General features: G+C 35.9%; 1 protein-coding gene across 17 annotated transcripts in view; it reads left to right on the top strand.

Moving 5' to 3' along the window:
• KDM6A (lysine demethylase 6A) overlaps positions 1-13,225 on the top strand; it is a 127,332-nt gene that overhangs the window by 97,422 nt on the left and 16,685 nt on the right. For 9 of the 17 annotated variants that reach the window (XM_036460430.2, XM_036460432.2, XM_036460426.2 and 6 more), the window contains 7 exons: positions 1,212-1,253; positions 6,412-6,541; positions 8,047-8,152; positions 8,796-9,001; positions 11,232-11,296; positions 11,372-11,446; positions 11,957-12,105. In XM_036460430.2, coding sequence (XP_036316323.1) covers positions 1,212-1,253; positions 6,412-6,541; positions 8,047-8,152; positions 8,796-9,001; positions 11,232-11,296; positions 11,372-11,446; positions 11,957-12,105 — 773 coding nt within the window. The remainder of the gene's footprint in view (positions 1-1,211; positions 1,254-6,411; positions 6,542-8,046; positions 8,153-8,795; positions 9,002-11,231; positions 11,297-11,371; positions 11,447-11,956; positions 12,106-13,225) is intronic. The other 8 variants (XM_036460437.2, XM_036460434.1, XM_036460443.2 and 5 more) reach the window with 1 other exon arrangement.

The following is a 13,225-nucleotide window of genomic DNA, read 5'->3' as shown; positions in this document are numbered from 1 at the left end:
GGGGTTGTAGGATTCCATCTAGGTGCTCTGGGGCTTAAACAAGAGAATGGGCTAAATTATTTGGTAGAAAACTGCAAAGCCTGGAAAGCCTTACTGCTCGTTTTAGTAGGTCAGAACCTATTAAATGTTAGGCTAGGAGTGGGCCTCAGGAGTTATCAAAGCTAGTCTTTACTTACAGTGAGAACAGAATACCTTTTATTTGACTCTGGAAAAGGTTTATGCAGCAGGCAGGAGGGGAAGGAAGGAAAGGGTAGGTGCAGTGGAGACATGACAGACTGTCAGCCATTCCGGAAGGAGCAGCCATATTCTGCTAATCTTAGAAGGACAGGGCCTCTGAAATTTAGGAAGAAATGGGTGTCCTCTGCCCATTAAATCAGAATAGGAGGCAGCAAAGTCTTTCACTGCATTTGGAGAACATACAGATTTTTAATGGCCTTTTTTATTATACATGACACACATTTAATTTTTTTCACATTTACTTGTAATTGTTGTCCTATATAAGTCGGTAAAACTGGAATGAGAGCCCATTAACATACCTATAACAAATACAAGAAAGAATTCTGCAATAGTTCCTAGTACATTACATTTTTAGTTTAAGCAGTGATATATAGATTTTTTAAATACCTTTTTTTGTTGTAGATTTTAATTAAAAAATATAGAAAACATCCCATATGTAGGAAATACATACATTAATTCTAGCTGTCTATAATGGCCATTTAATAGAGGTTTTTTTTTTAATGTATTTTAAAGTTCTAATCTCTTCCTGCAGCTATAGTGCCTATGCATCTTATTTATTGGAGTCTAAAATTGTGGTTATCATTTTTGCTATTCAGATAATTTTATTAGAAGTTTTCATGGATCCACCATTAAATGTTTGTCACTGATAAATGGCTAAGATTAAATTAAATGCTATTCTTTATATAGTTGGCTGTTAGGGGGGAGTTTGGGGTAGAAGGAATGGAATAAGGAGAATTAATTTTGCATGTAAAAGTTAAATGATAGTATAACTTGAATACACTATAGTTTTTTTTTTTCTTTAAATACTTTCAGTTGGAATGTTTAAAATGCCTTCTGACTGTGTTTTATTTTCCATTACTTTTCATTATTTGTGAATTTCCAACTATTCAGTTGCTATCTTTATTATAATGACATAGACTAAAGCAAATATTACTTATGTTTCATATATATTTATTTTTGTATTATCTATTTAGTTCACATTGCTGGCAGCACTTTCCTCAGTGGCCTACCATATGGTAACTACTGAAATTATTCTTAACCTGCTTTACAAGATTTTTTTTTTAATCCTCACCCGAGGATATGTTTTTATTGATTTGAAAGAGAGAGTTGTGAGAATGAAATATCGACTGGCCGCCTCCTGCATGTCCCCTTCTGGTGATTGAGCCCGCAACCCAGGCATGTGTCCTGACCAGGAATTGAACTGGCAACCTTTCGGTGCACAGGATGACACTACAACCAATAGAGCCAGCCGGCCAGGCCTGCCCTATCAGATTTTTTTTTTTTTTCATGTCAGTAACTTAAAACTAAATTGTATGATCTCTAAATCAGACCAAATTCTTCTCAAACATTTACTGAAGTTCCTGAATTTCTAAAATTTGATTCTTTAGAAATTTAAAGTTTTGTGTTTGTCTTTTTATAAAGTGTTTTTATTGATTTTTAGAGAGAAAGGAAGGGAGAGGGAGAGAAAGATAAAAACACCCATGGGAGAGAAACATTGATCATTTGCCTCCTACACGACCCCTAACGAGAGAATCAAGTCCACAACCCAGGCATGTGCGCTCACCAGGAATCAAACCAGTGACCTCTTGGTGCATGGGACAACATTCAACCAATTCAGTTACACTGGCCAGTCTACGTTAGTTTTTTTGTGTACATGTTACACTATCATTTACTTCAACTCTGGGCCTAAAGGAAATAGGCATGTTTTAATATCCAGATCAAATGCTGTAGTGAGCAATCCTTAGACACAGTGTCTGCTGCCACTCTGCTGGAGCTGGACCTTCCCTCTTCTGCTCTCTGTAGACTCAGAACGGTTGCTAGAAATAGGGGAATTTTTAGAAGTCCAAAACTGACATCATAGACTGTGAGACCTCCGGGTATTCTGGAGGAATACTGTCAAAAAGTGTTCCATAGAGGTGCAAGTTGTAAAGAGAGTACAGTAGCAGTTACCATAATTTTTACTAAATAAATCCTGTGCTTTATTAGGTAGGTGTGATTGTATTTCTTAATAAAAGATTATTTAATCTTCCATCTCAGTTTTGAGGTATATATAAACATTTACTTCAGAATTCTTTTTTTTAAAATATATTTTATTGATTTTACACAGAGAGGAATTGAGAGGGATAGAGAGTTAGAAACGTCGATGAGAGGGATAGAAAGTTAGAAACGTCGATGAGAGAGAAACATTGACCAGCTGCCTCTTGCACACCCCCCACTGGGGATGTGTCCGCAACCACGGTACGTGCCCTTGACCGGAATTGAACCTGGGACCTTTCGGTCCGCAGGCTGACGCTCTATCCACTGAGCCAAACCGGGTTTGGCTACTTCAGAATTCTTAAGTACATTCTTAAAGTTTTATATTTAGCTTTTAACTCTTAAAGATAATTTTGCCTTATTACAGAGACATATTATATACAGGGTTGTTCATATGGAAAAAGACATGCAGGCCATGATTATTACACAATAACTTAAAAGAATTACAACCATAAAACTACTTTTGCCAATCCCTGTATATGACAAGTAGCTAGAAACATTAGGCCTCTGGGGTTGCTTGGGTTCTTTCAATAAATCTAGGCCTCGGTTTATTAATGAATAAACAACAACAACAAAAATGCTCTGATAATATGGAGATAAAAATCTTCTGAGGCTTAGAGAAAAAGTCAAGACTGCAAATGATAGATGTTGTGTTGCTTGCCATTTCTGTCCTGTTTATGGTGTGCTGCACTAGGCAGGAGTCTAGAACTCAGAAGGGGGAAGTGACAAAGCTGCAAGATACTCAATGTCCCTGGTTTAGGAGCTTCATAACCCAAGATAGTGAAAGTCTAGACAGAGCACTTTTTCATTTATCTACCAAATGATGTGGGAAAGTTAAAAAGTAACTCTAAGCCAATATTTTAAATAATTGGATTATGAGTAATTTCAGTTTTGCTCAAGGAAAGAGTTTCAAAATGGGAAAAAAGAACTTAAAATGGGATAGTCGACGTCAATTCCTTTCTCTACTTGGGATTGCTATAGTAAAGTTTAATTATTTGGCTTAAAGTGTCTATACTAATAAAAGGGTAATGCTAATTAGACCCGATAGACTGGAAGTCTTCCGGACATCCTTCCTGACAAAGCCACAGTGGCAAGGGCCAAGGCAGAGGCAGTTAGGGGGGATCAGGCCAGCAGGGGAGAGCAATTAGGGGCATTAGGCAGGCAGACAGGTTAGGATTCAACATTTCTGGATTGTGATAGGGATGTCCCAGATTGGGGAGAGGGTGCAGGCAGGGCTGAGGGAACTCCCTCCCCTACCCCTATGCATGAATTTTGTGCACTGGGCTTCTAATTTATGTATATAAAGGGCTAATACGCTAAGTGTTCCTCCCTCTGTCACATTGGTCACTATCATACAAGTGGACCGCCAGGGGGCAGATGCTTCGCGCAGGAGCTGCAGTGACTTGCCAGCAGCAGTTCTCGGGTGTTGCAACCTGAAACCAGAGAGGAGGGAGTCCAGTTCTTCACAGGGCTGTGTGATTCCATCTTCGGCCATGGGTTATGTAGTTGCTGGGGCACTGCCAGCCCTGAATCTGGTTTACTGCACACTTGCCTTTGAGTTCCACATTCTGTACTGACAGCAACTGTGCAGAGTACCTCTTGTACTCCAGGACCCCTCGGGGGATGTCAGACTGCCAGCTTTGACCTGATCCCCACAGGCCAGGCTGAGGGACCCCACCTGCCGGAGGAACCCTGCTCACTCTGCAGTTGCCTTTCCAGCCATGGTGCCACCCCAGTACAGCTGGCATGAGGTTGGCTCCAGGGCATGTCTGACCTGTCTTGCCCAGTCCTGCCCTGCCGGCCACCTTCTAAATAATTTCCTTTCAATGAGCCTCAATCCATGCACCAGGTCACTAGTTTATTATAAACAGTGTTGAATACTTACACATTCAGAAGATTAAATGTATTCATTATTCACAGCTCTGTCCTTTGCATTAGGATTGATAAGTGTATTTTAAGTAGAAAAACCTTAATAGTCAGTATATAGACAGTTGCATCAGTTCCTCTAGGGACATTCCTGTTTGTTTTAGACTTGACCTCAGTAGTCAGGGAGTCGGTGTTTGACATAGAATAGGAAACTGCTAGATATAATTTGATTGCATGGTTTATTCTGACTTCCTTCTTATTTTCACATAATTAGTTTTTTAAATGTTGGTTGTTTTTAATCTGACTCTTGTTTGGTTTTTCTTAGTGTTGTAGTAGTCAGTATGATGCATCCAAAAGGCAGTTATGATACCTTTGCTGCTTTTGTGGTTTAAAATGTAGTTGTATCATTCAGTTGTAAAATCATATCAGCTCCCTTAGTTATACTTCCTCACCCCTTTCTATTTTAAAATAAAGGCATCTGCACTTTTCATTTGCCTGTTTTCTTTTAATTGTTAAACAACTGTATATGGAGGTAGAATTCTACTAATCTAGCAAACCCTGTTTTCTAGTCTCATCTCTCAACATCCAGAATGTTGTGGAAGCTTACTTAAGTTTTGTCACATTTAATTAGCATGAGATGCTCTTTTATGGTACAGTTTTAATACTTGCTTCATTATCTTCCAATTCCTTAAAATATTAATCATTTGCTATACTTTACATCCATCTCCTGCTTGGCACAACAAATTTTAGATATTTGGAGTCATATTTTGTTTAAATTCCAAAGTTAAATAGTGGCAGATGCACAATTCAGCATGAAAAGTGTAATGATCTATGTGGATATTGTGACTAAGTTTTATTTTGCACTGATTTAATGATAATACTTGAATTGTTGTGTGTTTTTGTTTTTACTAGTCTCAGCCAATTAGTTTTTACTTCTATAACGTTTAGAAGTTAATTCCAATTTTATACCTAAATTTAAACGCTTAAGTTTATCATGTCTACTTTTAAATGTACAGGACATTCATGCTTTGTGGCAAACTGGTATTGAATAAGAGGATTCATTTATTTAACCTTAGGACCTTGATTGTTACTTGAAATTAAAACTTCACTTCAACAACTAATTCACATACTTCTTAAAAAATTCAGTTATTGTAAACTTAGTTCATTTCTTTGAGACCTGCCATGAACTCTTATTTTTACTTGATGTTGGAGGTGAGAAATTAAGAAAGTGACACCCATTTTGAAATGCTATTTAATGTGTAGCATTTCAAAAGGTGGTAGCAGTGGAATTTTAAGCCTTTGTTTTCTTTAGTGCTCATCAAAACAGGCTGATTTGTAAGGTTTTCCCATTTTGACAAAATCGTAGCAGAAATGTACTAGTATTCTATAATTTATGATGAAAAAAATGGCAGTTTTCAATAAATAAAATTACTAAGTTTTTAACTTGTTTATAATTACCAAATTCTTATCTGGAATTTTAATATGTTAATTTAGGAGTACTTGGTATTTTAATGCATTGGTTATTTTTGAACTTACAATAATTAGGTGAGAAAGCTTAGTTAAAGCTCAAAATTATGTCTTGCTGATTTTCTGAGTTGGGTAAGGGTTTTGAAAGATTGGAAATATGTTTTTTTTCTTATACTAAAACAATCACAGCTTGGAAATAATTCTACCATCAATTAAGAATTTATAATGGAAAATCCCAATTGCTAGTAAGTAATAAGTACACAGTATTAGAATAGATAGCAACTATACATCTCATTTTAAAAATTGATATCATTTGTTACAATATTTAATACCTGGAATCTTGCTAAATTTTATTAGTCAAGGGGTTACACAGAATATTCTTTCCAGATTTGAGAAAATAAAAGAAAGGTCTTTTCACTTTTGAGAATTGTCACTATGATATTTTGGTTATAAATGCTGATATGATAAGGAGAGAGACGTATCTATTTTTACTATTATCTGCACCTTTTTTGGTGGAGAGAAAATTGGAATTTCTGTTCTTTGGGTGGGAAAATCAGAAAATTACAAGCAAAAATAGCAATGTCATCAATAATTTATGTGTTATATCTTTTCTGTTTTCTTCACTGGTAGATATAGAAATCAAGTCAAGTATTTGCTGAAATTAATAATTGTTCTTAGTTTTTATTGATCCAAATCTCATGGATCTGTGCAACTGCACAGTCAATTGATTAGGATTTAATTCAGGATTTTAAAGTTCTGTTTTCTAAATAAATGTGCAGCTGATTTTTTTCTCCCTTCTTTTTTAAGGAATCTAGGTAAAAACGGCTTATCGAACAGTAGCATTTTATTGGATAAATGTCCGCCTCCAAGACCACCATCTTCACCATACCCGCCCTTGCCAAAGGACAAGCTGAACCCTCCTACACCTAGTATTTATGTGAGTCTAAATTGATGACTAGAAATAAATCAAACTAGTGTTTGCACCTATCTGGTTTTCATAAGATCTGCTTTAAATCAATGTGGATGCCCTTTAGGAAACATTATAATTATTGGCAGCAGCTTGAATGTTTTTTGTTGTTTTTGTTGTTTGTTTTTTGGTGGGAGGTGGGGGGGTGGGACAACAAAGATGTTTTCAAAAGGTTCTGTAGTAGCATGTCAAGTACATTTTCGGCTGTTAACTGTGATTGCATTAGAGTAGTGCTATAGAGGAATACTTTGGACTGCCCCCAGTTTTGAGCAAGTATTAGGCAAAAACTACCTAAAAGTATAACATTTTTTTTTTTTGGAGTAAGCTGGGTTTTAAATCTGCATTCTACTAGTGTCTTATACATTGGCTAAAAAAAAAACACATAAAAAAAAAAAAACAACAACCCACTATTATTTACCTTAAAAAAAGTGTTTGAGGACATAAATGTGGTAATAGATAAGTCACTAAAAAGCTGACTAGATTATTTAAAGCTGGATATTCGTTTTACTTTGTGATGAATTAGGAAGTTAGGATTTCAGTCAAAGCAACTCTTTTTTTCATGTGTTTTTTTTTTCTAAGTAGGTCCTTCTACCCCATTTCCTTTCTTCCATCCTCCCACTTTTACCCCAAATGAAAATACTTTAAACTGTCAAGTTTGTTTTTAGAGATTTGGTTCTGTTTTCGCCCTCTAGAGGCCAAATGTTATATTGACCCTTCCTTATATCAGTTTCTATTGATCTTTTGGTATGTAAGGGAAGTCCTGGGTTAGAACTGCAACAAAACTTTTAAACTGAGGTCTCAGGAGTGGGGAAATGCAAGTTTTATATTTATCTTTTATGGGTCTTCTTCAGTCTACTTTCATTTTGGTAGTATATTTTTAATCGATTTTTTCTTTTTCTGTTTGTGATTAAAAAGCCATATACATAAAGTTTATCATTAGTAGTTTTAAGTGTATTCTTACTGTTGAAAAACAACTCTATATAACTTTTTCATCTTGCCAATCTGAAATTCTATACCTGTTAAAATGCACTCCCTTTTCCACAGTCTCCCCAGCCATTGGTAATAACCACTTTACTTCCTGTTTCTATGAATTACACTACTTTATATAAGGGAAATTGTATACAATTTTTTTTTGTGTCTGTCTTGTTCAAGTTTCATCCATGTTGCAACATATTATAAGGTTTTCTTCCTTCTTAAGGCTGGATACTATTTAAAACAGTCTGATTTTGGAATTTAAATTTTATTTCTCCCACATAGTTTGTTTAGGATATATTGGAAAAGAGAGGTGTATGGTTATATCTAATTACAGTTAAGCTCAAAAGATGTAGTGATAAAATACTGTCAAATATAAAATACAAATAATGACAGATAGGATGCATTATTAAATTGCAATAAATAATAGATATGAATTTGGCATAGCAATTAAATTAAAGGTCTGTTTTCCGGAGATCTAACTGTATGTTTTAATTTTACAGTTGGAAAATAAACGCGATGCTTTCTTTCCTCCATTACATCAATTTTGTACAAATCCAAACAACCCTGTTACAGTAATACGTGGCCTTGCTGGAGCGCTTAAGTTGGGTAAGCTTTAGTAAGAAAAAGGAAAAGTTGGTATATATTTTTTACTAACTATTAACTTTTGAAGCACAGGCAGAAACTTGTTTCTATTTGTTCCCCCCCACCCACCCAACCCCCTTTTTTAATTTTAACATTTTCCTGACTGTGTGTATCAGTATTATCTCTTTAATCAATGTGAAGATACTATGACGGTAGTTACTGGCAATTTACTGGTGCTTTTTTAATTCAGCTTTTACTTTGGTGAAAACTATATATAATTATAATTATGATTTAGGTTGGCTAATAAAATAAATTTTTAATAAAAATTTAGGTAAAATTTGAGGCTACTAATAAGTACTATTGCCCCCTAAGTAGTTCCTGGCACCTGCAGAAATTAAATAAGGGAAACTTTCGTACCCGGTCCCTTCATTCTGTCCCTGTTGGTGACATGATGGATAGTTCCAGGGCTTCAGTGTATGGTTGTAGAAAAGTAACGGGAAGCTCAGGATGTGCAGAGGCCCCAGTTGGATTGTAGGAGAACTGAATGGAGCACCAGAAAACGTTTTTCCTCCTCTCCCAAACCCTTCCCTTTTTAAAAATCACTTTAAAAATGTTTTTTTTTAAATATAATTTTTATTTTATTAACTACCTTTCTTTATTTATGAAGACCTGGGACTTTTCTCTACCAAAACTTTGGTGGAAGCTAACAATGAGCACATGGTAGAAGTGAGGACACAGTTGTTGCAGCCAGCAGATGAAAACTGGGATCCCACTGGAACGAAGAAAATTTGGCATTGTGAAAGTAATCGATCTCATACTACGATTGCTAAATATGCACAGTACCAGGCCTCCTCCTTCCAGGAATCATTGAGAGTAAGTAATTACTTCCTAAAGATTATTTTTATTTTGGAGATATTGTATATTATTTTAATTTAAAGAGGTACATTACTTCTGTAAGCATCTCATTATCTTATCATTATTTATATTCTATATATATAAAAGTTTAAGTGAGTGTCCGACCAGTAGCTATGACGCTCAGTGACCACCAGGAGGCAGACGCCCAACACAGGAGCTGCAGAGCTGCCATGACTTGGCAGCTGCAATTCTCGGGTGACACCCGGAACTAGAGAGGAGGGAGCCCAATTCAGGGGTGCATCGCCTGAGAACCGCCCTCTTGCAATCCGGGACCCATTGGGATATGTCAGAGAGCCAGTTTCAGCCTGATCCCCGCAGGCCAAGCCTGAGGATCCCACCGATGCATGAAATCTGTGCACTGGGCCTCTAGTATAAAATATTTTATGTGCTATCAAGTTTGCTCTTAGTAAAGTCTAAGAAACCTGTTGGTTGATAAACTAAATATTATTACTAAAAGATGTCTCCCTTATCTGGGATATTTTTTTTAGAGCAGGGTTTCTTAACCCTGGCATTATTGACATTTTGGGTTCGATAATAGTAAGTTGTAGGTGTTGTGTTTTGTATTGGAGAATGTTTAATAGCATCCCTGGCTTATCCCCACTTGGATAATCTTAGCATACCCCTTAATCCCCAACCCCAGCTCTGACAACCAAAGTCTTCAAAGTCTTATGAAAAGACTCAGGCCTTTCAGCAATGAAACATTACTAAAATCTTTTAGAACTATAGTTTAAAAATTCTCCCACAAACTAAGCATAAAAGACCTGCAAAATGAGTTTATTAAATGTATTACTGGTATCCTACACCTGAAACTTAATATGTGCCTATAAGTCTTTATTTGTAATTCATTAGATTTGCTAATAGCTGTTTTAAATTCTGCCGAGTTTATATTTTCAATCAAGGCAACATTTATACCTGTAAATCATACATTTGTGTTTCTTACTACCACTCCCCATAGATCCTCTGAGGAATTCATCTAACAAAAACAGTCCTGTAACTTTTAGGAGTTATAGTGAATTCATTGTCCATCTAAATCTTTGTAGTTCAAACTTTTGAGATACTTCAACTATGTGATCAGAATAGAATAGATAGCAATAGCAGGATTCAGAGATCATCAAAGGGAAATGTGGAGGAAGAATTGAAAAACAAAGATAGTAAGAGGCAAGAGAATATTTAAGTAGGCAGAGAAAGGGTAGTTTTTTGTGTGTGCTTTGGAGGCTGGGACCACATTACATGTAAAAAAAATTTGACAGATGTTTAGAAACTGTACATTGAAAGGGAAGGAGGCCAAAATGTCATGGAGTATTGCTGACTCAAAAATCTTAGGATGCTAGTGTTAAGAGATAATCATGTCTGTGATAAAAAAATTTGTAGATGATAGTAATTTACATTGAAAAGCACCTATATTTATCCAGTACTTAATTTCCCTAGTAATGGTTTAAATGTTCTATCATTCATGTATAATTCATTATGGAGAAAGGATTTGGCCCAGGAGGATCTTTTTATACCTTTGTTCATAATCAAGAATAGAGAAGTTGCCGGGACCGGTTTGGCTCAATGGATAGAGTGTTGGCTTGGGGACTGAAGGGCCCCGGGTTCGATTCCGGTCAAGGGCATGTACCTTTGTTGCGGGCATAGATCGATGACTCTTTCTCATTGTTGTTTCTAACTCTCTATCTCTCTCCCTTCCTCTCTGTACAAAAATCAATAAAATATATTAAGAAAAAAAAAAAAAAGAATAGAGAAGTTATTGCCTTCCATCCTTATACATATACTAGAGGCCCCATGCATGAAATTCATGCAAGAGTAGGCCTTTGCAGCCCAGCTTTCCAAATGGTCATTCTGCTGTTCTGCCGTTCAGGAAATTTGCATATTATGCTTTTATTATTACAGATAGCTACATAAACATGCATGCATGTACCTCTGCTAGTTAAATTTTGTAATCATGATTGATACTTCTTAGGCCTATTAACTTTTCTTAAATTTTCTCTCCTTGAAAAATGGGGCAGGAAATAAGAGTCTGTAGTTTGTTCACCTTATAGAAGAATGTTAATAAGGGAGAACTACTAGGATAGCATTGTGGCTGATAAAAGAGTTTGGATACCATTGACTGTCAATCTTGGTGTTGTATGATAGAAAGGATAGCTGGTTATAGAATACTGAACTGGAATGCCTTCTGCTTAATCTGTAGGAAGAAAATGAGAAAAGAAGTCACCATAAAGAACACTCAGATAGTGAATCTACATCTTCAGATAAGTAAGTTACTTTTCATTGTCCACTTAATATTTCTGTTTAAAATGCATGTTTCTAATATTGCCTCTCTTTTTTAAGTTCTGGGAGGAGGAGGAAAGGACCCTTTAAAACCATAAAGTTTGGGACCAACATTGACCTGTCTGATGACAAAAAGTAAGTCTTTGTAGTCTTAGGTGAACTGAGTAAAGAGGTGTCCTTTGCAAGACTGAGAATTGTATACAGTTGTATACACTTTTCTATTTTAGTTCAGATCACTTTTCGAAGTTAATATACAAACTTTAGCCAAATAACTTTTTTAGGTCTTGCAATTAAAGTGTTTTCTTGAATTGAAGCCCTTGTATAAATTTTCATCAAGACCCTGACTATATGCTAATTAGACAATCATAACATTATATTTTATGATTAACAATATAATTCTATAGAATAAAATTACACAATTATAAAAATTAGAAGTCACATTTTTTTAATTGTTTAATTATTTTTATGCTTTTTGTTAGGAAATCTTCTTTGGAAAAATTTTAGCATTTCACTCTTTCCTATGTGAAAGTAAAGTAATTATACATTTGATTGTTTTCTGATTGGAGCACAAGATTTTGAAGAAGTGATTAACTAACACAAATATTTGTCACAGAGTTTCACTCTTAATCTGTTATTTTATTGCAGGTGGAAGTTGCAGCTACATGAGTTGACTAAACTTCCTGCTTTTGTGCGTGTCGTATCAGCAGGAAATCTTCTAAGCCATGTTGGTCACACCATACTGGGCATGAACACAGTTCAGCTATATATGAAAGTTCCAGGAAGCAGAACACCAGGTAACTTTCATGAACTAACATATCTTCTATAATTGAAAAACAATCAATGTGAAATATACAAAAAGAGAACCAGATTCTTTTCCATTTACAGAGAATGAAACTGAAAGGATATTTCCTAATATAAGATACTCTATCTGGGTTCAGATTATGAAGATTTTTCTCCTTCATATTATATGTGAATAGCCCTGAAACAATAGCATTTTAATCTAGAAAAGGGGTCATTGGAGCACTCCTGGGAAAAGAAGTCCCTGTGGCATAAAGGCTGGTGTTGATCCCATCTCCTGCAGGGTAACGGGATCTAGTTTTTCCTACCACAATCACAATAAGCAGTATATTTTATATTATGACCTGGTACACATGTATATATGCAATAGTTTCATAAAACCATACAGTTTTAAAAAGAAAGTGTAGGTTACAATTGTCCAACTGGATTATAGTGCACAGTTTACAAAGTATATAATCATGTGGAGGCATTTTCTATTCTGGACTTTACCACTAACTAAGCTTGTCACTTTGGCAAGTCACATTCCTTCTCTGGGTCTTTTTCTTCATTGGTAAAATGAATGACATTGGTTTAGACTTAAAAGTCTGTACAACGCTAATGTATTATCTTCTCTGTGCTGCCTTAGATAATTTGGTCTGGCCCTGCCAAGGCATTAAGGGTCAGTTAATTAAATGTTGACCAAATATAGCAGGCTAATTTAGGTTAATAATTTTGTATGGCCCACGAATGATTTTATAAATACCCAAATGATCCTTGGCAGAAAAACAGTTCCCCACTCCTGCCTTACTTGGTCATGAAATTTCATAGGGTGATGTTCAAAATATTTAATAATTCAGAAAAAGACTGGTGTTAACAAGTTTACTATACCTATGAGCCTATGAGCTACATATCACCCTCAGTTGTTTCTGTCTGCTACTTGGTTTGAAAACCAGGCTGCTTCTTTGTCACCTGCTTATTTAATAGTAGCTTAAGAATCCTATATACTAGAGGCCCGATGCACGAAGATTCGTGCAAGAATGGGCCTTGCTTCCCCTGGCAGCTGGCACTGTCTTTGCTCTGGCCTGGAGCTGCCTTTCCGCCTTCCCAAGCTGCCCAGAGGCCCCAAGCAGCTGAGGC

The sequence above is a fragment of the Pipistrellus kuhlii genome, unplaced genomic scaffold (genome assembly GCF_014108245.1).
Source record: "Pipistrellus kuhlii isolate mPipKuh1 unplaced genomic scaffold, mPipKuh1.p scaffold_m20_p_32, whole genome shotgun sequence".
In the NCBI taxonomy this organism is placed as follows: domain Eukaryota; kingdom Metazoa; phylum Chordata; class Mammalia; order Chiroptera; family Vespertilionidae; genus Pipistrellus; species Pipistrellus kuhlii.
This window is presented reverse-complemented; position numbering and strand designations above follow the sequence as displayed.